We start from the raw sequence: 27,558 nt of genomic DNA, 5'->3' as shown, positions 1-27,558 counted from the left end.
CAGTCACAGAAGGACAGTTAATTCCTTCCCTAGAGACTGAAATTGCACATAATATTCCAAGTGTGACCTTGTTAATGCCCTCCATAATTGTAGGAAGAAATTTTTACTTTTATACTCCAATTTCATTGCAAAAAGAGACAGAGAGTCAGGAGACTGTGTCTCAGTGAACCATAGACTAAGCAAATTAGTGAATGTGATAAATTTTGGTATGTTGTCATTAAGTTTAAATGTAGATTAAGAATCAGACTCTAACATAGAACAAATGACCTTCATGTCAGTTAAACGATAGTGGATGTGAGGAAGCAGTGGCTACCTGGTTGTGGCAGTTTTATGTAAATCAACTGAAAGTAACTGGTTCAGTTGATGCTAACTATTGTAGCAGAATGTTTTTCACATTGCACAGACAATAAGGGGCACACATTTAGGAAACTAAGACTGTGTGAATACTTAAATTGAGTGAATACTGAATTTTGTTCCCACTGGAATTTGGTGCGTAAGGGTTTATTGCAACTAGTAAAGTGTATTAAATAATATTTGGAATTATCAGTACTAGTAAATGTTAATTAATAGTTACCAAGTTTATTAGTATTATTAAAGGTATTTTATTAGCAGTAGCAAAGTTAACTAATATATAAAGAATAGCAGAGTTATTTCAATTCGATAATATATATTCTTTGCTATACTGGGAAATCCAGGACATTTCCCAACATTTAACTATTTATGTTCCAAGTGTCATCAGTTGCAGCAACTTAAGGTCTGGATTTTAGAACTTCAGCAGTGTCTGGTGTCACTGTGGGATGCATTGTGAAGCTAATTGCTGTGGGAGTAGCATGTGTATAATGTGATCACTATGTAGCATGAGAGGAAATGGGTGAACTTCAGATAGTCAAAATGAATAGGCAGGCAATATAGGAGTTGCCAAATGCACCTTGCTCATCAACTAGTATTTAATACTGAGGTGAGTGATAGTCACTGACATCACCGAGCTGCTACAGAGCACTTTGAACGAGGGTGAGTAGCCAATTGTAATGGCCCACAATGGGACCCAATAGCATAGGTGAAAAAGGGATGTGGAGCTGCAGTCAGAATTTGTGGAGGTACACAGAAGTTGCAGGTAGGATTTCAACAGTTGTATTATTTGGATTATTCCCAGTACCACATGCATGAGTACATAGAGGAGGATAAAGCAGACAAATGGATGACTGGAAAGTTTATGCAGGAGAGTGAACTTTAAATTCTTGGGACATTGGGACCAACTCTGGAGAAGATGGAACCTGTACCAGACAGCTGGTTTGCACATGAATAGAAGAATTGAAATCCTAGTGGAGTATTTTGCTAATTCTACTGGGGAGGGTTTAACTTGGCAGGGTGCTGTAGCCAGAAGATAATATCAAAAAGGATGTTAATGATCTAGACTTTGATGTACAGAGCACAATTTCAAAATTCATAAATGATTCAGAACTTGGAAGGATTATAAATTGTGAAGAGGACAACTTCAAACATCAGGGTTGGTAGAGTGGGTGGATAGTTGACAGATGAATAACAATTGAGAGAAATGCAAGGTGATACATTTTGATAGGAAGAGCACAGAAATACAATTCATTGCGTACAGCTCTAAAGTAGGTTCAGGAACAGAGGGACCTGGGTGTATATATGCATAAGTTATTAAAGATGGCAGGACAGGCTGAGAAAGAACTTAATAGTGTGTAGTATTCTGGGCATTATTAATGAGAACATAGCATACGGAAGAGCAGGGAGGTCATGTTAAACTTATATAGGATTTTAGTTGGGCCATTGAGGGAGTATTACATCCAGTTCTGGGTATCGCATTTTAGCAAGGATGTGAAGGTGTTGAAGAAAGTACATAATGGTTCAAGGGATGAGGCAATTCAGTTATGAAGATAAGTTGGAGAAGTTAGGGCTGTTCTTGGACAAGAGAACATTGAGAGGAAATCTGATAGGCCTCTTCAAAAAACATGAGGTGTCTGACAGAGTAAATAGGGAGATAATGTTCCCACTCACAACTGGATTGAAAATAAGAAGGCATTAATTTAAAGTAATTAAAATGTCTAAAACAGTGACGTGAGGGAAGAAAAAAACACAAGTGAGTGGCTAAAATCTGGATGCAAAGAGAAATGATTGTTTCTTTTCAAATAACTGTGCAAAAGGCAAGACAATGGCATTAAGTGAGATGCACATTTGGAAAGCTGGTGTGTGGCACATTAGGCTGAATGGTCTCCTCCTGCATTATACAAGTTCTAGGATTCTGTGAAAAGCTAACATACTATAATCCTTGCTATTTGCTAGCTGTTAGCTTTGGCTGTTAACCTTCAGTGGTTCATGTACATGGACATTCATGTTTTTGAATGCAAACATTTCCAATTCTGTCATCATTTGAGAAGGATAACCTCACCACTTTCCATCATCCAGCTTTGTTTTTGCCTATTCAACCGACCCCTATTGAAATTCTTTCAGAGGTTTATTAAATTAGATTACTTACAGTGTGGAAACAGGTCCTTCGGCCCAACAAGTCCACACCGACTCGCCGAAGCACACCCACCCAGACTCATTCCCCTACGTTTACCCTTGCACCTAACAATACGGGCAATTTAGCATGGCCAATTCACCTCACCTGCACATTTTTGGACTGTGGGAGGAAACTGGGGCACCCGGTGGAAACCCACGCAGACACGGGGAGAAGGTGAAAACTCCACACAGTCAGTCTCCTGAGGCAGGAATTGAACCTGGATCTCTGGCGCTGTGAGGCAGCAGTGCTAACCACTGTGTCACCGTGCCGCCCACCAGCTAACTTTGTGTCATCAGAAAAAAGTGAATAGTTTATGTACAGTCCAGTCCTTATTGTAGAATCTAAGTATTGAATCTTGCTGTACCCAACACATTATAAGCCAAGAAATATCAATTAGAATATTTAATTCAATGTTAAATCATAGAAAATGAAAAAGGCAAAAGAAGATTGGAATTAAGATAAACCTAATAGAAAGAAAAGGAGGTGAAATTCCACCAGTGAATTAGTGCAATTAAGGATAAAACCTTCAATTTGCAGTGCAAGCAAGCAATGAATGCAAATGCATTCTATAAGTGTGAAGGTGGTTGGTGCACAAAAAAACTATTTTCTAACGAACCCGTTCAGGGATGTTATTATACACCTCTGGGACAGTTGACCTCCTGGCTTAGAGATAGGGGTATTACCACTGTGCAATAAGAGTCCTCAATAAACGGATTTATTGCTTGAAGATGACCACAACAGGACTAGAACCTGCAATCTTCTAATAGGACCTCAGTTAACACTGAAATCAGACACCTTATCCATTAGACCCTGCAACCAGTGTTTATCTGCAGATCCATGTCGTGTTCTGTTGCACACTAAAATTTCTGAAGAAATACTGCCTCTTTCTTTTCAGGATTGAATGCTACAATCCTGCCAATAGTAAAGACTACAGCAAGTTTTAAAATCAATGCAGGAAGATGTGAGCTAAGCCGAATCAAAGAGAAGATTAACAGCAGTCTAAAGCAGATCTCTTCAGGTACATAGATACATTTCTAAGAAATGAAAGTAATTTTGAGCTGTTCAATCAAAAAAGCAAATAATTGCTTGAAGTATTACTGCTCCATTTGCACAATTTCAGCTATTGGCCCAACAGGAAGAATTAAAGTAGCAAACTGACATGTTCTTCACAAGAGAATCAGGAAAATAATTGAAACTTGGATCACTTGTGGTGTTATTCTGCTGTGGGCAACTATTAATTTACAAACTAAAGTTAATTGTGTCAGTGTCTTCCATCATCGCCTTCACTAATCATCCTCAAACTAAAATTCAGTTCAGTCAAAACCAAATACAATCATTTTTCATACAGTTAAAATCACGCAACACCAGGTTATAGTCCAACAGGTTTATTTGAAGCTCTAGTTTTCAGAGAGCCGCTCCTTCATCAGGTGGTTGTGACACAATTAGCTGTACAAATTATACAGATAAATAGCAAAACTAACAGAATTAACATTTCCTTTGAATTCTTTATGCGACAATTAGCATGTAAGTAACAGCCATACAGGAAGAAGGTTCCAGGTTTGAGCTGAATCAGTTGATCGCATTTGTGGTAAACTGGGATACTGAAATTGGCTTCAACCTCCCTGACTTGGGAAGGAGTAAAAAAACTGTTTTTTGTTCCTGGTCCTGATCCAGCGATCTTTTCTAAGTATAGACATTAACAAGTGCAGACTTGGGCTTGGCTAATTTGCTCAGGGTAGATAGCTTGTCAACATTAACTGTTTGGAATCATACATGAATAAAGACAGCTTTGCAGATTGATGAAGGTGACTGGCACTCTTGAGGAGAACAAAACCTAGCAACTGTCAGTACCTGCAGTATAGAGGAGCTGGTACTGTTGTGGTAATGTCACTGGCCTAGCAATCCAGAACACCAGACCAATGTTCTAGGGTCATGAGTTCAAACCTCACCATGGTAATATGGTGAAATTTAAATTCACTAACATCTGGATGGGCAATAAATCCTGACCTAGCCAGCAATGCAAATCCTGTGAACAAAATTTATTTTAAAACTGTGTGTATGATGATCCATAACACCGTTTAATCAGTATATGATCTCCTTTCCTCTCTGGCGCAACTGTTCAACTAAAACAAATGATATTGAAATTAGTGATGATTAAAGAGTTATGTACTCATAGCCATGTATTTTTAAATACCCACCTAAATGTTCTAGAAAAATAAATCTAGCACAGACTTTTATACTTTCCACATGTTTAAGTATGTTTAATTAATTAAAACCTCCTATTCTTACTAATTCTGCTCTTTTGTCTTTATGTCAACACACAGAAAAGCATAACTTTCCTCGTGCAAAGAACTGTCAGCTGAACTTTGTAAATGTGAAATGCAGTTCCTTCAAGAGAAGTCATGAGAATTGGAAACACAAGGCAATGACAAACGTGGGGTCAATCATTTATGCTGTATTTGAGGTGGAAATGAAACCAGAGGAAGTGACAGGTTTGTTTGAAGAACCCACAAGGTGAACTTATGTATTTCTTCTTAAGAGTATTATTTATTTTCTATCATTTCTTTCTCCTTTCCTCTGTTCTTCACAAAAGTATCTCCTGTTTTTAGAAGTGGTGTAGCCTTCAATTAGGTTGAGGCAGATCCCCAAAAGAATTGAGTTATATTTGATGATTGATCTTGTATTCTTCCAGGCTAACTAAAGATTTATATGCAATATTTATGTGGGTGCATTATTTAGGAAAAAAAAGATGAAGGCCGTTAATTTGTCTTTACATATCTGAAGGAAATATCTCCATTTCTCTGTTGTATACAACTGATTTCTATGGTGTTGATTGACCATATTTTTATCTTGTATTTTAAATTAATTAGTGATGCAAGTAAAGCATGTTGATATTGTCAGTGGTGATTTGGTGCTTTCCTGTCAAGGTTTTTAGAGATTCTGTTGAGTAGACTTATTATTTCATGTGTTTGTATGATTGGCTCTACCGTTATCTTGTAGAAACTTGTGATTTCGGGTGCACACGAAGGAAGACTGAGAAAAGGCTTCGCAAAACAACTAGAACACTGAGGAAGTCAATCAACAGAGAACAGTTCTATCTGCGTGTAGCTGGAACTGACTATGAAGTGGCTAAGAAAACAGTAAAAGCAGTAGATTTACATGAACCATGTGGAACTGGTCAGGTCCTTCAGAACAACAGATGTGGTGGGTAAAACACGCTAAGCCCTAGTTTTTATGTTTCTGCGCTTACTACTCGACAATATTTTGTCCATTCATTAAAAAGGCTCAGAATTCATTGCCTGCCAGCTCATAGGAGGACATCCTTGTGTGAGATTCACAGTGCAACTGAAGTAATTTTTTGAAATACTGAATTATCACTATTTTCACTAAACTAAATAATGTTTCAAATTATGGTTATCTTGACTTTTATTTTCTTTGTGTATTTCTTGTTTTAATCAATTTTAATTGTGCATGGGAAGTTTATACAGTATTTTACATACAAAGTTCATATGGACCTCTCTGCATATATTTATTAATTGCATGTTAAAAACATTGGCTTTGTATTGTACATTTGGTAGCCAATGTTTGCCATGGCGAAAGATCTCGCATTTTTGATTGTTTCAACTTGCCCTTGCACATACAGTTTTGACTATTTTTTTAATGTGGCAAGGCATTGAAAGCATAAGTTGATAATTGCACAACAAGAGATAAAGGCCTGCTTGAATCTGATTGGACAGAGCAAGCAACTGCTAATCTCTTTAATCAAATTGAAGTATTGTGAAATAAAAGTGCAAGGGTAAATGAGGAAAGGGTAAATCTATGTGAGTGAATTAAATGTCAATTCAAGTATAGAAAGGAATAAAAGGATGGAAACAGAATGGAATGAAGATAAAAAAGATATAAAAGAAAAATGATGGTGATTTTTAAAATATTCAACAGCAATTAAAACCTGAAGAAATGAGACTCCATGCATGTAATAGTTAATTTTTAGTTTCACTGGGAGGGTTTTGGAAGTAGTGATGCAAATTGGATATAATGAAGCTTGCATTTTATTCAAGCTGGGAGTGTATTTATTTCTAGCACCCCTTTATGTACTTCAAGAAGTTATACATTCAAATACTTTAACAACTTTAACCTGTATTATGAAGCCCAGCTCGTCAGTGCCCCCCAACCTTTTGTCCCTTTTCTATTTCCTTTTGGTCCTTCTCTTCAGAAGGACTCTTAGGTATACTAGAATAACAATCTTTCCAAAAACAAACTGACATCTGTCCATTTCTCTCAAGCATCAGCATGAAGATTGGTATCAGTGTGGATTAAAAACTGCTGGAGGGATTTGCACTAAAAATATGAAGTTATTCATTTTTGTGGAAAGAATGCAGAGAGAGAATAGAAAATAAAGGGTGATATACTAATGGGGATGCAGGACCACAGGAATTTGAGGGTATTTGTGCATAAATCATTAAAACTAGCAAGTAATAAAGCAGACAGCAGATAGGGCATAAAGGAGGAAGTGAGGACTGCAGATGCTGGAGATCAGAGCTGAAAAATGTGTTGCTGGAAAACGCAGCAGGTCAGGCAGCATCAAAGGAGCAGGAGAATCGATGTTTCGGGCATAAGCACTTCTTCAGGAATGAGGAGGGTGTGCCAAGGAGGCTCAGATAAAAGGTCCCTCCTCCCTACCTTTTATCTTAGCCTGCTTGGCGCACCCTCCTCATTCCTGAAGAAGGGCTTATGCCCGAAACGTTGATTCTCCTGCTCCTTTGCTGCCTGACCTGCTGCGCTTTTCCAGCAACACATTTTTCAGCAGATAGGGCATATAATACAAAAGCAAGGAAGTTATGTTAAATCTGCATAAGACACTGGTGTGTGGCATCCAGTTCTGGACACTCAGCTTGTGTTGGCATCAGGGAAAAGATTTGTGAGAATGATTTCGGAGAGAGGAATTTCAGTTATGCAAATACATTGTAAAAAATAGGACTGCCTTCCTTGGAGAAGATATGATAGAGGTATTCACATTATCAAAGGTCCGTACAGAGTAGACAAGGAGAAATTGTTCCTATTTCAGGAAGGATCGTGAACGAGAGGGAATAAATTTAAGGCATTTGGCAAATAAAGCAATCGCTTCATGTAGAAAAATATTTTTACATAGCAAATCATTGGAGTCTGGTAGTCACTGCCCAATCTATTTAGGAGGTGGATTCAATTGAGGCATTCAAGAGGGAATTCAATTATTATCTGAAAGGTATACAGGGCTATATGAAAATGCCAGGGGAGTGGCATAAGATGAATTGTTTCTTTAGATGGCCAGCATAGACTGAATGCCTGTCCCATAATTATTCTATGATTAATGAAACAACAAGCGTAAATGAACAGGAGCAGGTAATGATGGCAGGGAGAGCCCAGGAGGAACCCACCAAAGTATAAAACTGTCTCCAAGCTCTGCTGCACTGGACAGTGATGTGGACTTCAGAAACCCAGCAATGAAATAAAATTTGCATGCATCAGACAAGCAAATAGTTGCCATATTGGTGTTGAGAATTTCCACACCTTTACTACAAGCATGGAGGAGTCCATTTCTAGCTTGTGTGATATCATCATTGTGCAGACTACCTTAGATTGAGTGACCACGTCCAGGATATAATAGTGGATGATCAGATCCAAATCCAATATTACCAGCTTTTACAACCTTTGCAGAAGTTCTAATAGCTGCCATACAGACTCGAAGCTCCAACATATGTTATATCTTGGTATGCCAGGTGAATTGCGGCTTTCAAGACATCACTTATCTTCTACATTCTCCAGCAGAACAAGGATGAGCCACTATGCATTGTAGCTCAATATGGCTCCCACTCTTAGGGTGTCATTCCCATACAATTGACTTTCCTTCACAAATAAGGCCTTAATTGATATCTCTGACAAAGTTGGCCTTTGTTGCTGATCCTTTATTTTCCTTGAGAAGGCAGTGGTGAGCTTTGGCTTGAATTGTCGCAGTCCAGTTGGTGCAGTTACACCAAGTTGCTGTTAGGAAGTTCCAAGATTTTTACCGAATGACCTTAAACAAATGCTGCACAGTTCTGGGAAAGGAACTTGTGAACAGTGGTGTTCCCATGTTTCTGCTGCCCTTGTCCTTCTCGGTCAGTGCTTCCTAAATATTTTACAACGGTAACCCTATTTTGAGGCTTGAAATTTGCACGACTCCTCTGTGAGTATTGAAAGTGGAGCGAGGATGTTTGGGGCAGGGCAGGAAGTTGGGGGGAGGTGGTGGAGTGCAGAGCTAAATAGTAATCATTGCTGCCTCTGAACTCACGACTCTAAAATTTCAGCTTGTGATCCCACTTGGCATTCCTGATTCTATTTTGGGTAGCCCTGTTCTAGGTGATGGTTTTTGTGGATTTGCAAGCTGCTGGTGAGGAAAATTTGGTCAGTCGCTGCAGTGCATCTTGTAGATGTTGTTCAGCTCTGCCACTGTGCACTGGTGGCAGAGACAGCAAATGTTTAAGGTGTAGGATGCTTTGTCTTGGTTGATGTCAAGCTTATTGAGTGTTTTTGGAGCTCCAGGTCAAACCCTGACTTTTGCCTTATAGATGATGAACAGACTTCAGAGTCAGGAGATGGGTACCTTGCCACAGCATTCCCAGACTCTCGGTTAAACCTGAATCTTATGCAGGTTTTACTGCATTTGGACATAAATTAGTTCAATATTTGAAGAGTTGCAAGCGGTACTGGTTATTGTACTGCTTATCAGTGAATATCCCCACTTCTGATTTTGTGATTGAGCGACTGAAGATGTTAGGGCCTAGGACATTATTCTGAGGAATGTCTGCATGGATGTCCTGGGACTGAGATGATTGGCCTCCAAGAGCCATAACCAATGCAGACTGGGAAATAATGCTGAATGTCTCCTGCAACAGCTTGTAAGAAATCTGATTCAAACCAAAATGTGGTAATGGTATGACTAAGCATGACTACCTGACCCAGATGGCAGCACATCTTGTTACAGGAAGGTCTAGAGCTTAGCCACTGCCTGCCTTGAAGGACTACAACCTTCTCACAGATTGTTTCTGAGAAACCCAACACATCAGTATTCACAGTTGGTCTATAGAGCATGGGATTTGGGAAAGTTCTTGACAAGCAATCCACTTACCTTGTTGTCTTCTAACAGACTATTCACCCTTCTTGTTGAGGTTGTTGCTTTTGTTATTTCTCGTTCCCCCAGCCACTATAAAGAAATAAGAATGGCACCTCTGAAATGCTGTGTGCACAATAAGGTAAGTAAAGACAGAAGTAGTTAAGAAAAAAAGGAAGCCATAACCAGGAATGTCTAAGGTCAAACTTCAAAGCCCAAAAGCTTTAGCAGTCAGGATTATGCAGGCTCCTCAGCTCATTGGAGGAATACTTCCAAAAGTTATCTCCACATGTCCCTTAACCCATCTCATTCAAGACCCAGTACACACACTCCCTACATTCATTCTCACTCTACCCATTGAGGCTGTAATCCCAGAATTAGCATGGTGAACTGCCATTGGTCCCACTCCAACTGGTGCTGCTGGGACTGTAGAGCTGTGGATCATCCATCAGCTTTCTACAGCAGATTTCCTCCTAGCCGAGGTGTCACTTTAAAGCAGTGAAGGTTAAGTTGTAGTTGGGCAACTAAAGGGGTTCTGGCTGGACTCCCTCTGACATTTTAATGAGAGGACTGTGGAGACTCTGATGCCCGATGAAATCTAATCTATGTGTCACTCAACCTCCAGCTCTGTGTTTCATTCAGTGAGTTGGCAACTGGGTGGGACTTATGATATTTTGTGTTAATTGACATCATGAAACCAGAGGAAGGGTCACCGGACCCAAAATATTAACTCTTGATTTTTCTTTACAGATGCTGCCAAACATGCTGAGCTTCTCCAGCACCTTCTGTTTTTGTTCATGAAATCTGAGTTGCATGAGCACACCTCTTTGTTTCTACTTTAGGTGTGCACAAAGGTATGTGGGCGATAATTGATCAGGAACAGCAGTGCATGTTATCACGCTTTTATTTGTGGATCTATCCTCCTGCTACCCAGTCCTGAAGAAGAGTTATACCCAAAACGTTGGCTTCTCCACTTCCTGATGCTGCCAGGCTTGTTGTTTTCCTCCAGCCTCCTGCTTGTCTATTATGTGGAATGGGCCAAAATAATACTGCAATCGGTACATGTAGCATTAAAAGTCTGGTTCACATTTAACCAGAAGATGGAGGAGTAGAAGCAGGCAATTCGCATCGGATCAGGTACGTTTTGGCGCTGCCCTTTTGGCGCCGATCATTTGACCCCGCCGTTTTGGCTCTAAACTGTTTTGGCACTCATTACTTTGGTGCTGAGCTGTTTTGGCGCCAATTCAGAATAAAAAATGTCTTGTTTGGTTAAAGAAGAGAGGATGACTAATGACCCAATGTAATCATTTTCTAATTTAACAGTTGTTAATCGTCATCTACTGCCTTGATGATACTTACGTCCTTCTGTCTTCACATTCTGTCTTCACAAAGCTGTAACACAATTTTCTTTCTATTTTGTTGTAGAGCCCATACTAGAAATGGCTGAAAACACTCTAAGCAAGAGAGACAAACCAAAATTTTCACACAATGGTTATCTATATGTGTTTGATAAATGTAGCAAAATGTAGAAATTGTTTTTATAATGAATAGGTTAAAAATAATGAATAAAAAGAATTAGATTTATTTCTTACAATGCAATTAAAACAAATTTCTTATGGGCTCTACAAGACTTTTTTTTATTCTGAATTGGCACCAAAACAGCTCAGCGCCAATATAATGAGCGCTAAAACAGTTTAGAGCCAAAACGGCAGGGCCAAATGATCGGCGCCAAAAGGGTGGCATCAAATAGTCCCATTCCGATTCACATCATTGACTTTGTTCTGCCATTCAGTGAGATTGTGACTGATCTGATCATCTTTAACTCCACTTTCCTGTCTTATCCCCATAACTATTGATTTCCTTATTCAATAAAAATCTATCTTATCCTTGAATATACTTATCAAGACGGCCTCAGCAGCTCTCTGCAGTAAGAAACTTCCACAGATCGATTACTTCCCAAGAGGAAAAGAAAAACTCCTAATTTCTGTCTTAAATCCTTTATACTGAGACTGTGTCCTCTGGTTCAAAACTCTCCCACAAAGGTAGACAACTTCTCCACATCTATCCTGTCAAGCCCTCTAAGAATTTCATGTTTCAATATGATCTCCTCTCTTTCTTCTAAATTCCAATGCATACAATGAGGCATGGTGGCACAGTGGTTAGCACAGCTGCCTCACAGCGCCAGAGACCGGGGTTCAGTTCACACCTCAGGCAAATGTCTGTGTGGAGTTTGCACATTCTCCCTGTGTCTGCGTGGCTTTCCTCCAGGTGCTCTGGTTTCCTCCCACAGTCCAAAAATATGCAGGTTAGGTGAATTAGCCATGCTAAATTGCTCGTAATGTAAGGTGAAGGGGTAAATGGAGGGGAATGGGTCTGGGTGAGTTGCTCTTCGGAGGGTCTGTGTGGACTTGATGGGCCGAAGAGCTTGTTTCCACACTAAGTAATCTAATCTACAAGCCCAACCTAATCAACCTCTCCTTGTAGGAAACTTCCCTCCATACTTGGAATCAACCAAATGAAACTTTACTTGACTATCTTCAATTTGAGTGTATATGTTTCTTAGATTAGAGGAGAAACTGTTCACAGTTTTTGCAGCGGCCACACTTGTGCCTGTAAAGATTTAGCAAGATTTCCCTACTTTTATTCCACTTGAAATGAACGCTAAAATCTTACTTATTTAGCTTTGGTAATTCATGCACAAGGACCCTCAAATCTGTCTGTGCTGAGGATTTCTGCTATCTTTCTCAATTTAAATAATATTCTGGTCTTTATGCTCCTTGCCAAAGTGCACAATCTCTCATTTTCTCACATAATTTTCCAACTGTCAAGTTTTTACCCATTTACTCAACCTTTGCACTCAGTGTGTCATCCTCACTACTTGCCTTCCCACTTAGTTTTGTATCATTTACAAACATCACAATATTACATTCACTTGTCATTGAAGACATTGATATGTATTGTAAATATTTGTGCCTTCAGCACTGATACCTTTGGTACTCCAGTAGTTAGAGTTAGCCATCCTGAAAATGCCCCTTTATTCCAACTTGGTCTTCTGTTAGCTAAAAATCTTCTATGCATGCTAATATATTACCTTGAACACCATGTGCACTTTTGTTATTCAGTATCCCTGAGTGTAGTACCTTCATGAGTGCCTTTTGGAAATCTGTATATAAAACATCTACTGGTTCATCTTTACCTATCCTGCTTGATATCTCCTCAAAGAACTGTAATAAATTTGTCAGACATAATTTCTTCTGCCTGAAGCCATTTTCACTATGTTTGATTTTTATTGTATATTTTTACATGTTCTGTATTAGATGCTTTGTAATAGGTTCTAACATCTTCCCAGTGACAGATGTTAAGCTAACTGACCTACCTGATTTTTACTCCTTTTTGAATAAGGGTGTGGCACCCACAGTTTTCTAAGCCTCTGGGATTTTTCCTGAATCTAAGGATTCATGGAAGATTACTACTAGTGCATTACTATCTCTGCAGCTACTTCTTTTAAAATTCTAGGATGTAAAGCATCAGGTCCAGGTGACATATTGGCCTTTAGCTGCATTAGTTTCCTTAGTACTTTTTTCCAGTGATATTATGTTTATTCCCTCCTTCTCCTTGTGCACCTTGATTATTTAGTATCTTTTGGAATACTATTAATGACCTCTACACTGATGACTGATGAAAAATTTTTATTCAACTCCACTGTCATTTTCTGGTTCCCATTATTATTTCCCCAGCCATGTTCTCTAAGGTACTAATGTTCACTTTAGACTCTCTTTTTTTAATATATTTAAAGATGCTCTTACTGTCCATTTTTATATTACTTGCTAGTTTGCCATCATAGTTTATTTTCTCTTTCTCACTTATTTTTTGTTAGCTATTAAATCTTTTCCAATCCTCTAGTTTACAGCAATTTTTGCCATGTTGGATGTATTTTCTTTCAATTTGATACTATACTTATCATTCTTGGTTAACCATGGTCAGTTTGTCCCCTTTATGGAATTCTTCTTCCTGTTGGGACATAACATTGTTGTGATTCATGAACTATTTTGTAAACATCGGCCATTGTTCCTCAACAAACCTGGGCTTCTCACTGGATGTACCATACTCATTGATCTTTTGCATGCTGAAGGCTAACTTATTTTGCTTGTTTCTGTTTTTTTTATTTCTTTACTCCTGAAGACCAAGAATTACATTGCTCTCAAGAATGAGAAGTCTGGCCGCTTTTTTCCTTCCATCTCTAGTTTGTGGACACTACATTACCACAGTGCTCTGCTAAGTTCTGCTAACTTCAAGGATCATGCTGGGAACCTCTTTGATGTGAATATGAGGCTTAATATCACACTAGGGATGATGTTATTAGACACTGAATCATTACAGAGAGGGCATGATTGGTAAAGGTAATGTTGAGGGAAAATGGGGCAAGTCGAGGGAGAGTGTACCAAAAGGAAAAAGGCTAAGAAATGAAAGAAATGACTACATTTGTGCATGTTACATTTATACACTTCAGAATATGTTGCAATATAGCAGCATATTGATGGGTTGAAATAATATCAATAGACTCCATTCTGTGTTTTAATCAATAATTATTGAGTAGTTTGCATTTATTATGGTTTATGGTGTTCATGAACATTGAATGTCATCACTAGTATTTCTAGAAAGAATCACTAAGTAAGACTTATTTTCCTAAGCCCTATTTTTGTATGACTTAATTTTGTTGGACATTATGCTGCAGGTTTTCACATTTTTAAGTCAGTGGAAAAGGACAGGGAAAGAAAGGTGGGACTGACTGATTTGCTCTTGCAAAGAGCTAGCATAGACACAATGGTTCAAATAGCCTCCTCTTTTGCTGTAACTATTCTATGATTCAATGAGTAACTACTTTATTAGAAATTGTGTGCCAATGCAACAGGAACTAAATTTAAAACAACTTCACTATGTTTTCAGTCAGTTTGATTGGCATTTATCCATGTGATATTACAGAACTTCAGATAGTTTTACAAGTCTGGAGAATGGTAGCAGCTCTTTTCACAAGTTAGTAGTAATGTGCAAGGAACCATCTCCAGTAACCTTTGTTGTGCATGTTTTTTCATCCATGTTTGTTTGTGTATGAATGAATAACCATGACTGCTTGATAAGGAAGGCTTTCTAATGTTGGTTGAACTCAATAAAATGTAAATGTGTGTACACATTTGACTACGTAAATCAATATAATGGCTCATTTCTTCAAAGGATTGTGATATAACACAAGAAGTTATTATTGTAAGGTTTTAAATTTGAAAATATTACATGTTCCATTTGTTATTACTCATACATATTGATTGATCATTTTTTGATCAGTCTATTTAGATTTTGTTACTGGATCGTGTCAGTCTTTATTCTAAATATAGCAGTGTTTGTTGACACTTCCTGTGCTGGTAAAACACTTCAATTCTAGTAATTGGTTGGAAATAAATGTTAAATGCAATATATATTTTTATTCCTCAACTGCATATCATCAGAATTTGGATCATACAAGGACAGCAGTTTAAAAATATGCTAAGTGTAATGTAACATTTGCAGTTTGGAAATCTATTGTTTGGAAAACCCAGTTTCCACAGTTTTTTGAGCAGGCACCGTTTACAAAAATACTTTGAAAGTGGACACCTGAAAGATACAGTACATGTACACAATCCTTTATCGGAAACCTTTGTGATTAGCCGGCTTTTGGAATTCAGAGTTTTTTGGATTTCGGAATAAGTGACAGTTTAACGGTGAAATGTTTAAAACTCTTACTGAGCAGCAGACGCACCTATGAGTAGTACGGGCTCTGAGACAAAACTGATGTCTGCCAGTGTTGGGCCACGCCCCCAGTGGGTCGAGTGGGTGTGGAGTTGGGTTAACTGTTTGCACGCCAAACAACCTTGTTAACGAGAAAAAAATTTCATGAAAGAAACTTCGGATTTTGGAGCTTTTCAGATTTCGGATAAAGAATTGTTACCTGCACTTAAATGAGTAAAATAATTGTAGTTGCTGCTTGGAAAAGTTTTGATTATTTTGTGCTTTCAGATAAATATGCAAATAACTTAAGTCTATTGTCTGCAAATATGCATTATTTCTTAGTTTAAATTTAGTTTACCATGAACTCCAGTAAATCTGAATTCAGGCTTATAGGGAAATAGATTTTTTACATAATGGAAGAATCCTTTGTGAATACTTACCATGCTGTTATGAAGGCCATGGGTTCTAGTCTTCGAGAGGAAGATCTATTCAGGTTCAATATTCTGAAGGTTTTGACAGTATCTGTATGGACAGTTTTGTAACCACATGTGTTAAGGATGGATAAATGTCAATCTTTGCTAAGTAGTTGTAGTCTGACCTCTTGGTCAATAAGTCATGGGATCAAGTCTCACTCCAGAAACTTCAGCACATGCCGATGTTGCAGTGCTGTGTTCTTGCAGGTGCTGTCTTCTTGCAGGTGCTGTCTTAAGGATGGCACACAAATCTCTCAGGAGGGCTTAAAATATCCTTTCGTTCTCTCTCTCCCTGTCTTTCCTGTGTTTTGGTGTAGTTCGGCATACTACATTTCTCATTTCTTCATTTTCTTCCTCTTGCAGGTAACACAAAAAGTGAGTAATTTCCCTTGCGATTATAATATTCAGATTTTTCATTTGTATTAAAAGTCAGAGACAAATGTCTGAAACAGAAGTGACAACAATAACTCTGCTAAATAGAGCTTTTACAAACCAAAAGTTAAACTGTATGCTTGAATTTGTTCAGACTTAATTTACAATTGGTCTCTCTTACACTTTAACATCCTGTCAGCCCAGCAAGTTCTTTGTGGACAAACTGAGCACACAGCATATTTCTGGGCAAAAAAAACTGAGAAATTTTGCATCGATTTCCCTTCATTGGTTTGCCCATAGACACAAAATACTGAAGTGTTCATATGTATGGACTGACTGCCATAGAAAGTGGTGGAGGCTGATATAATTACAACATTTAAAAGGTATCTGGATGGTTATATGAATAGCAAGGGTTTAGATGGATATGCACCAAATGCTGGCAAATGGGACTACATTAATTTAGGATATCTGGTAGGCATGGACTAGTTGGACTGAAGGGTATATTTCTGTGCAGCACAACTCTATGACTCTGTTTGGTGACCAAAAAGGTAGGTTGATTAGTCTGCTAAGTAATGAAGTTTGACTGGAGCAAATTACTGCAGATCCTGGAGTAAAATGGTGCTGGAGGCCACAGCGAGTCAGGCAGCAGTTATGGAGAGAAAGCAAGCCAATGTTTTGAGTCCAGGTGACTCTTCATCAGAGCTGATGTGACAAATTCACCTCAGCTCTGATGAAGAGTCATCTGGACTCGAAACATTAGCTTACTTTCTCTCCACGGAAACTGCCCAACCTGCTGTGATCTCAAGCATTTTTTGTTTTCAAATGAAGTTTGACCACTGGAGTCCATCTGCTCCTCTGTAACAAAAGATGGTGCCTTCAGGATAGGAAAAAATAGTGAAGGAAGAGGAATAGAAAAAAAAATTTGCATTGAACTTGGATCATTACTGATGTCAGCTTTATAATAAACTGCTAACATCAGTGGCATAGGCTGTTACACTTATACAACAATCAATTAGGCTGTGAGAATTACATCAACTGATATCCTGCAAAGTCAATGACATGCCAAACTGATTATTGCAGTTTGTTCTTTCTAATAGAACTATTTAATAACAAACTAGTTTCTTCAGAAAATACTTGATAAAACAAAATTGCAATGTGGTTTTCCTTACTCTATTATCCCCAGTGAAGAAAAGTGAAAATGCCACCTGTTAAACATAAAACGTGGAAACTTAAGTTACAAATGTGCCCCTGTTTTACAGTTGTTTTTCACATGGAAAATCTATGTGGCACACACATTTCTGGAGTCCGCAAAGAGGAATTGTATGAGAATTATCCGGTGATTCTCACCTTTAGTCCTTCTTTTCCTTCACCCTTGTGACAAAATGCTGACAAAGATTGGTGTCTTTTGGTTGACAATTTGTCAATGATCACAGGAATTTAGTGCATGGGCATTTGCCAGTGTGATTTCATATTCTGTCACTTCAAAACACAACATAGCACGTAAGCATCAATTTATGTGGAAAAAGATTGAAGTTCTCTACATACGTGAGTGTCTTAGGAAAGCATTTGTTCACAATAAATTCATTGCAAAAAAATATTTTTAATAAAACCTAAGATTAATGTTTTTAACATTCTTTGGGAACCATGCAAAAGGCTAGTTATAGTGAAGGGTACAACTGCTAAATATAGAAGAATAATATATTTTCTTTAGAATACTGTTAATAAGCAAAATTCCATGAGAGATTTTTGCAATACTTATATTCAAAACCACAGAAGACAATGATGAAAGGTCAATATGTCACCTGTGAAAAGAAAAATCGAAAGAAGTTTTTCTTTCTGCTGAGGAGCAACACATAAATTCTGTAGGATGTCTTAGATAAAAGGTTTCATGCATTTAAAAAAGTTATGGGAAAATATGTGTTGCATATGATGTCTTTATATTGAAGGATCTCTTGGGAATACATTGCCACATGCTTTCACTGTAGTCTTTAGACTAATAAATTCTAAGTTCAGGCTATTTGAAAAATACAGAAAGAAATAAATTATAAGTAACATCAGGAAGAACTTGGGTTTCACAATACGCAGTAACCCAACTTATAGTGTAGTTGAGATAATTAATCGGTTGGTTATTTAAAATAAAATAATCTAAGCCTATGACAAATGTGAGTAGTTCATGCATGATTGGTCCAAATTCAAAACACAGAAACATGCCAATGTAAAATAATTCTTTAGAATGTAATAACTGAAGTGTGAATGTTCTATTGAACTAAAAGTAAGTTGAAAATCAGCAGGAAAGGTCAGGTATTCTTTCAACATTTTATGTAAAACAGATTTAAACCTGTTTGCAATTATATTTACTGGTGTCTCTCAGTCTGCTTTAGTTATCTTTCAACATTTTATCCCTAGCTCCATAAAAACAATTCTTATGTTTTTCACCAAGTCTATATGAGATATGCAGGTTATTCTACCAATTTTACAAAAAAAATGTTCTTTTTCATCTATATAGTGACTGTTCCTTCTAATTTCTGTTGTTAGTTAGTTGTAGTGTTGGCACGTACTATGATGGCGAACAGAAGTGTATTTTATGTCCTGCTGGCACATATCAGGATGAAGAAGGACAGCTTTCGTGTGAGCCCTGCCCAAACTCTGACAACCAAGAGAACCAAAAGTCACCTGGTGCGCGTAATGTTTCAGAATGTGGAGGTGAGACATTTTGACAAGGTATTACAAATTGAATAGTGATAAAATGGTACAATTAACATGCTGGAAATGCGGATCTCTTCGATTCTTGGATTCTTAAAATACTCGAGGCTATTAATAAAAAAACATATGAGGCAAAATTAGACATGAAGCCATCTAAAGTGATATTAGACAGAATAGCCAAAGCTTGGTCAGAGGTTTTAAGGTGTCTTCAACAAATGAGAAATGGTGCGATTAAGATTGAGGGAAAGCCTAAGCAGCTGAAGGCAAGGCCACCACTAAAATTTAAATTAAATTTAAATTAGGATGCTTAAGAAGTGAAAATTTGATTCGATATCTGAGGATTGTAGAGCTGGAGGAAACTACAGTGATAGGAAAAGGTGAGTTCTTAAAGAGATTTGAAAACAAGGGTGAGAATTTAAAATTGAACCATTGCTTGATTAGTTGTATATTATCACTCCAGCAGTGATCAGTGAATGACAGTTGGTGCGAGTAAGGGCACAGTAAACAGAGTTGGATAATATTGAATTTACAGAGGATTGTAAAGCTCAAAAAAAATGAGAGAGAAGCTTGAACTTTGAGAGGTAGAAAATTGATTCAAACTTTGCTTCAGAATTTAAGTTTAAGTTTTAGGTGAATGCATAGTCATTAGTCATATCGAGTTTAGAAGAATGAGGAAAGATTTTATTGAAACCTACTTGGTCCTCAGGAGCCTTGTCAGATTAAATGTTAAGATTTTTCCACTGGTGGGGTTGGGGAAGGGATCTTGAACTAGGGGTCATAGTTACAGAATAAACAAACATGCATTCAAAACTGAAATGGAAAGGAATTTCTTCTCCCAAAAGGTAGTGAATGACTGGAATTTTCTACTCCAGGCTGTTATGGAGGCTAAATCACTGAAAGTACTTACACAATGTGGAAAAAGGTTTTCATATATAAGGGAGTTGCTGTCTGTGCTGAGCTGGCACAAAAGAAGAGTTAAGACCTGGGCTGATCAGCCATGATCATCTTGAAAGACAGGATTGACTTGAGGGATCAAATGACGTAGTATGTGAAGAAATGCCAGATTGGTGGAGGTGTTATCATTCAGTTACAACATATCTGAATAGGCAAATAGAAACTAAGTTTAATGTTACTATAGATGTTACTATTCAAAGGACAACAGGGAAGATTTCCTGGTCAACATTAACCACTCAGCCACTACTGCCAAAACCAGACTATCTGTATTGATCACATTGCTTTGGAACTTGCTCTGCACAAGTTGGTTACTTATACCTTTACATAGTAACAGAGAATACATTTTAAAAGTTCTTAATTAAAAGTGAAGCATTTTGAAATAGATGCCCAAAGATATGAATGACGTTTATACAAATAGAAACTATTTTTCCTTTACATTTAACTGTAATTTTATTAGTAGTGTTTTTGAATAGTTTCCATTGGAATCTCTCAGAGCTATCATTGGGGAGAGGAGGGAATGACAATTTGAGTTAAGTTATTTATATTTGACCACATGATTGGAATAATGTGCAGAATAGACTTTAAAATTGGGACATGAAATACCATTGAAATGTGCCACTGGTGCAGGCACACACCAGGCAGAGGATGAAAAGGACAACTAAGACTTTCATTATAATTTGATTTCAAAGCATCATGCACAAAGTTTGGCAATTGAGCAATCTAAGGAAGCAGTTTTCTTAAAATAGATTATAATCCCCCCTGGATAGCTTTATAATGCCTTTGAAATTCCTTTGGTTCTCATAGCTAGAAAACAAAAGGATTTCCAGATGTTTCATGACAGGGAAGTCTTCCATTACGTAAGACAGACACCCATGCAGGTAAATCATAGGCTGCATTGGAACTCCTTGGACATGTGAGCAGAATATTGCCTTTGGCAACTATGTTCGACCATTTAGGTCTTTCTAGAGGCCAGATTGTGTCCTGTAGTTCAGGATGCTGTCCCACCAATTCATCATGGTTGGAAGGTGAAGAAGCATATGTGTGGTGATAGATATGGACACAACCTATACGTTGCAAGTGTTAGATTGTGTATCATGAAGGATTTGAGGTGTTAATGGCTTGGAAGGTGAGAGTTTGGTAAGGTTTACAATTCTTCGCCTCCTCAGGCATGGATACACAGGAGATGCAAAGCATACGTTTCAGTTCGATGTGAGGGTTTTGTGTAGATATACTTGTAAATATGCAGCATTTTTCAGAAAGTAATTTTAGAGTGAACCATACTTTGCCATTTTTCTTTAAGGCTACCATTTTTTTAGCCTCTGTTCCCAAGTCCTGTAGATAATATATATGGTATTGAAGTTGCTAGGAATGGTCCATTTTGACTTCTGGGGACTGTGCCATAGTGTGCCAAATTGAACAAAGCTCCTGATACTAACTTAAACTACATGCATGAATAGTCACAATCAAATGCTGTTTTATGTTTTGCCATTACTTCAGAATTATATTTCTCCATTGAATTTCCTTCAATTACACTTAAACCTGCTTCCCTCCACCATAACCCTCCCAAGTTTGGGTAATGCTAATAAGTATTTGAAAAGGGATTTTGAAGATTGAGACAAAATGGAGTAACTTGTTGGGCCTGTGTGAAGGAGAAATAATTTAAATAGTCACTTCCTTTTGATATGTTCCTGTCAATGATATTTTCACATTCAGATATTCAAATTAAATGAACGATACTATGAGGCAGCATATTAGTGGATCTAGTTTTCTTTCACTTTTCTCAGACAACAGTCAAACAGTTGCAATGTTAATGCAACAATATGGTGCAGAATTGTTTTGAATTAATTTGCAATCAACAAGAATGACATAGATATAAAGTCGCTTACCATGTGGAGCTAGGCTTGATTTTCCTGATGAGAAAGACAAAGTAGCTACTTTTAGACTACAAATGAAATGGCAGATATGTTATATAATAGCCAGAATAGGTCTGAATGATAAAACAGACAAACAATTATCATCCCTGGAACCATTCTTATAGTTCTCTTCTGCACAATTCTCCAAAATCTTTACACCCTTCCTAAAGTGCAACACTGGGAGCAGGACACAATCCTCCAGGTGAGGCTGAACTAACATCTTCTGCAAGTTCGACATAATCGTCTTTCATCTGTACTCTCTGCCCTTAATAATAAAGACTAGAATACTGCATGTTTTATTCATTGCTCTCTCAACATGCTCTGTCACCATTAATGACTTATACACATAACACAGCCAGGTCCCAGTTTATCAGGAGGCTGCCTGGAATGGAGGGTTTGAATTATAAAAATTGCTTGGATAGGCTGGGACCTTGTTCCACTTGAGTTTAGAAGGTTGATGGTGATCATATAGAGGAATCAGGTAGGGAATAGATAAGGTGAATAGCAAGGGTCTTTTCCACAGGCTGGAGGAGTTCAAAACTAGGGGGCATATTTTTAAGATGAGAGGAGTAAGTTTTAAAAGGACAGGAGGGGCAACATTTTTTTGACATCATGGTTTTTGTGTGTGATGTACTGCCAGAGGAAGTGCAGGTACTGTTACAACATTTAAAGGACATTTGGATAAATAAGTGGTTGGGAAAAGTTTGAATGGATATAGGCCAAACGCAGGCAAGTTGGAGTAATTTGATTTGGGAACATGGTCAGTGTGGATTAGTTGGACTGAAGAGTCTGTTTCTACCACAAACAAAAACAGAGTTTGCTGGAAAAGCTCAGCAGGTCTGGTAGCATCTATGGAGAGAAATCAGAGTTAATGTTTTGGGTCAAATGATCCTTCCTCAGAACTCACGTCTATTTCCATGCTGTATGACTTTGACTCTATGTACTTTATTTTCAAGAAGAACATGGATTGTCAAATGTCTCATCTCTCACTTCTCCATGTTGAACTATATTTGCCACCTATCTGACTTAGTCCACCAAATCTGTAACTGAAAAGGCAGATTTTTAACCCACAATCTTTGAGCATGTGGAGCAGGATATTGCACAGGCTGGTAGCATCCAGTGTGTAGAATTGCTCTCCTGCTGCTGTGCCTCAAAAGTAAGGTGTTGCAACACCAAGTATGATGCAGTTCAAAGTGTAACTTATCACTTTTTTGAATGTTTAGTAACAGGAGCCTCCCAGTTATTAATGTCAATGCTGCTGGGCCTCAAGGAAAGATTCAGAATGACTTTGAAACATTTCTTTGTCCTTCTGTGGAACACAGTCCATTTGAGAGTTGAGAACAGGACCTGCATGAAAAAACAATTGTCAGCCAATTAAACACAGTGCCCAGTCTGTTGAAGTTGATTTTTCGCAAGTTTTGTCTGAATGCAAGCGTGTTTGTTTGATAGACCTCTCATTGAATCCAACTATGCAGCAATGGAACTTCTCTAGTGCCTATTTCACTGATAAACAGTACAGGTCTCACTATAGTCCAAATTGTGATAATCACAACAGCTGTGAACAATGCTTCAGTTGAATTGCAAAAGTCTTCTTGAATTGCAGAGGGATGAACTAGCATAATTGATCTGGTGTTGGATTACCTTATCAATGGTACCTGTTGCATGAGGTGACTGACAAGGGAGAGGATTTCCTCAAATGCTCCAAAGTGTCCCCTTCAACATGTATGAGAGATGGATTATTTGATTGACCAAATGTGAGTTGATACAAATTTTGTTTCCACAACATTCAAAGACAAGCTGTGTTTATTGTATGCAATATTGAAGAGAGCGAGAATGACTTACAAATCTGGTGCAGAGCGGGAAACAACAATGCAGTCACCCACAAACTGCAGATCACCTATATCTATGGTGTTCACTTTAGTTTAGACATGGAAGTGACTGAGATTAAGAGTTTTCCAAAGAGGCAGTACTTAATACTTTCACCAGACGGCAGATTGTAAAAAGCATGAGGGCTATTACCTATCTTCGCTTTACTCAAATCCATTTTGAGGCACTTGTTTCACACCTCTAACTCAAAGTGGTTCCTGTCACATCATCATGAAGCAATAGAAGGATTGTAATTGTTGCTTGGATATCCACATCTTTAGAGTATAATCCATAGAGCCTTGTGATTTACTGAGTCTGATGCTTTTGTCAGGTTGATAAATGGAATAAAGAGTTACTGGTGACGTTCAAGACATTTTTCTTGGATTTGTTTGGCAACAGAGACCATGTTGGCAGCATTTGGAAGGTCTAAAATCACGCTCTGCCTCTGGGAGGAAAACAGCCCCAGCCTATTCAACCTCCCCCTATATCTCAAACCCTCCCTGGCAATATCCTTCTAAATCTTTTCTGAAACATTTCAAGTTTCACAACATCCTTCCTATAGCAGGGAGACCAGAATTGCACACAGTAATCCAAAAGTGGCCGAACCAATGTCCTGTATAGCTGCGACATGACCTCCCAACTCCTATACTCAATGCACTGACCAACAAAGGCAAGCATACCAAATGCCATCTTCACTATCCTGTCTACCTGCAACTCTACCTGCAAGGAACTATGATCCTGCATTCCAAAGTCTCTTTGTTCAGCAACATTCCCTAGCACTTAGCATTGTGTCTAAACCCTGCCCTGATTTGCCTTTCCAAAATGCAGCACCTCACATTTATCTAAATTTAACTCCATCTGCCACCTTTTGCCTGAAAGTTCGATTTTCTTGCTCCTCGGATGCTGCCTGACCTGCTGTGCTTTTCCAGCACCACTCTGATCTAAACTCTGGTTTCCAGCATCTGCAATCCTCACTTTTGCCTAAATTAAAAATCACACAACACTAGGTTATATTCCAACAGATTTATTTGGAAGCACTAGCTTTCACAACCTAGGTTTGTTCAATATATCATTTCAGTTGCATGACACTGTAAGCTTTTGCTAAATTCTGTGCCGTATGATCCTGTTTCACAGCTACCTGATCAAGGAACAGCGCTCCAAAAGCTAGTGCTTCCAAATTAACCTGTTGGATTGTAACCAGGTGCTGTGTGATTTTTAACTTTGTCCACCCCAATCCAACACCGGCACCTCCACACCATGGCTACCATCCAAATGACTAGCTCTCTTTATATTCCATGTGATCTAACCTTGCTAACCAGTCTACCATGAGGAACCTTGTTGAATGCCTTACTGAAGTCCATATAGATCATGTCCACCACTTTGCCTTCATCAATACTCTTTGTTACTCCATGTACTTTATCCATTGGACCCTTCAAGGAAACTATGCCTTAATATTTTTATTAAAGTGGCCCAATGTCAGGGTTTTTCAGGGTCATTAGTGTTGTTTTATGAAGGAAAGCGACTAAGTGGACAATTTTAGACTTAAAGTATTACCATAACTGCCTTTCTAATGGACATTTGCAGTGTTGGTAATCTGATTCCTTTCCAAAGTTAACTTAAAAGACATTTTGTCCTTGATGCCTTTTAATAATAAGGAATGCAAACATTCAGAAGACCTGTTGCTTCATGGTTTGAATATATTCTTTGAAAACTGATCTGTCAAATTTAATCTCTTTAGTGCTCTAATGCTCTGAAGTGCTTTCCTATTTGCAATTTCCCTTTTATCTATTCAAATTAGGAATGCGTGTTAGATAACTAGGTTTCCATCTCTGTTGCTGCGGCAGAGTTGGGATTGTCCAAGTTTATTGTTTGAGTTTTTTATTTGGCTTCCGAGGAATTTTTTATAAGAAGTAAGTAAATGCTTCTCCCTGATCGTGTTAATTGTGTTCATTTTGCTTTCGAGTTACTTTGAGAAATGTTGTTTGCATAACAGTTTTTCTTTTCCTTTTTTTTCTATTGCTTCCCATTACTGGTGAAGTGTAGCTTTACACATTCTCTCTGATCATTTACATACTATGCGTTATGGGTTTTGGTTGTTATTCCATGTAGATTATTCTGATATGCTTCCTGAGGTTTGCTTCCTGTTCTAATTTAAAGGCCATATTCATTTCATTTGTGATCTTGAATTGATCCCTCAGGTTTGGAAGGTGATTTCCTTTTCGGACCAGGTTAATTATTTTATTGAATATACCGTCATCATTAATAAGTGGCTGTTCTTGGCTTCTCTCAAAGTTCTGTAATTCTTTCATGGCTTATTTTGGTTTTCTGATCAAGGGATCATCTAGAAGAGACAAGTCTAGTCAATCGATTAAAGTTTCTATGCACTCAAATTAAACAGAATAGTCACACAAAAGCATGTGCTGAGAGGGATAATAAGAAATATGCAAAGAGGATGAGCATGTGCTAAATTGGAATCTCATTACTGAGTGTGGTGAAGAAGAATCTTGAGAGCATTTGATTTTGCAAAGATTGCATGATGAGAGGAGAATAGTGCTTGTGGCTGAAGCAAAAAGTAAAAGGAAATTTCATGTGTTGTTAATAAGGTTAGGAAGTGGTATAGCCTTGTACTGAGTGATAAGGACAGATATGTTGGGACTGATGAAGAAGGGGAGTGAATGACTGTAACCCTGTGTTGGAGAAAGGAGGAATTCAGTACTTAGTATTCCTCCCCTTCTGAGGTCATTGAAGTACTTTTTATGTTGTATCCAACTCCTGAAGTTGATGACCTCTGCAGTCTCTCTACTTCTGGTGAACAATGTTTGTGAACTCTCCATAAGATCATAAGACATAGGAGCGGAAGTAAGGCCATTCGGCCCATCGAGTCCACTCCGCCATTCAATCATGGCTGATGGGCATTTCAATTCCACTTACCCGCATTCTCCCCGTAGCCCTTAATTCCTTGTGACATCAAGAATTTATCAATTTCTGCCTTGAAGACATTTAGCGTCCCAGCCTCCACTGCACTCTCCTGCACTGGTGGGAACATGAGTCCACTGATCATACTTTGTATCCCCTACAAGCTTCACAAATGAGGTTTCAGGACATCTGGGACTTGACTGTGGTCTATTCCTGACCAACATTCATTGCAGTGATGAAACAGCCAAACAAGCCACGAGGGTTTATGCTCATCTGTTTACTTTAATAAAGCACTCAGCTATAAATTAATGCATCATTAATGCTTTTTGGATACCCAACTTCCCAATTACTTCTCTCTCATTTTATTCTCTAATAAACTCTGCTAATCATTGGTGCTCATATTGCTTGTGCTCAACCTATAGAGAGCAATAGGTGGTGAAAAAGGAGCAGCTGAAATGGTTGGGACTATTAGAATGCAGACAGGTAAGATTGCAGGAAGATACTGCATCCAGCACCAGGAAGTGCAGGCTTACTTATAACTGTCTGAAAAGCAGAGATTATAGGAGGTTGGCTTTCTCCAAACAGGCTGTCACTGACTTCTGCAGTCTCTTGCAAATGGATCATGAATTCGAGCATTTCCAGTGGTTCCTTCCAGTATGTGAAAGAGGAAATTTCATACATATCCCAGTCTGTAGTACACAACTCTGTGCAGCTGGTTGTCAATGTCCATTTGCCAATTCTAACCTGTAAATCACCTGCCCCATTGATCTCAGCAGGCAGTTTCTATGTCAATTATAAACTCAGAAACTACAATGAAACAATATTACACGCCAAATGTTATAGCAGTGAAAAATGTAGTTCCCAGATTATCTGTTCACTTGTGTCATTGTTGTGTCGGATGTTGCTGTGTGCAGATTGGCTGGCCAAATTCTTTACATGACAATATTG

The 27,558-nt window shown here is 38.1% G+C and overlaps 1 protein-coding gene across 10 annotated transcripts in view; it reads left to right on the top strand.

Moving 5' to 3' along the window:
• The window catches only part of scube2 (signal peptide, CUB domain, EGF-like 2), a 176,472-nt gene that overhangs the window by 128,565 nt on the left and 20,349 nt on the right, over positions 1-27,558 (top strand). For 8 of the 10 annotated variants that reach the window (XM_043705875.1, XM_043705874.1, XM_043705870.1 and 5 more), the window contains 4 exons: positions 3,423-3,545; positions 4,852-5,019; positions 5,528-5,731; positions 18,794-18,961. In XM_043705875.1, coding sequence (XP_043561810.1) covers positions 3,423-3,545; positions 4,852-5,019; positions 5,528-5,731; positions 18,794-18,961 — 663 coding nt within the window. The remainder of the gene's footprint in view (positions 1-3,422; positions 3,546-4,851; positions 5,020-5,527; positions 5,732-18,793; positions 18,962-27,558) is intronic. The other 2 variants (XM_043705878.1, XM_043705877.1) reach the window with 1 other exon arrangement.

This window comes from Chiloscyllium plagiosum, chromosome 16 (genome assembly GCF_004010195.1).
Source record: "Chiloscyllium plagiosum isolate BGI_BamShark_2017 chromosome 16, ASM401019v2, whole genome shotgun sequence".
Taxonomy (NCBI): domain Eukaryota; kingdom Metazoa; phylum Chordata; class Chondrichthyes; order Orectolobiformes; family Hemiscylliidae; genus Chiloscyllium; species Chiloscyllium plagiosum.
This window is presented reverse-complemented; position numbering and strand designations above follow the sequence as displayed.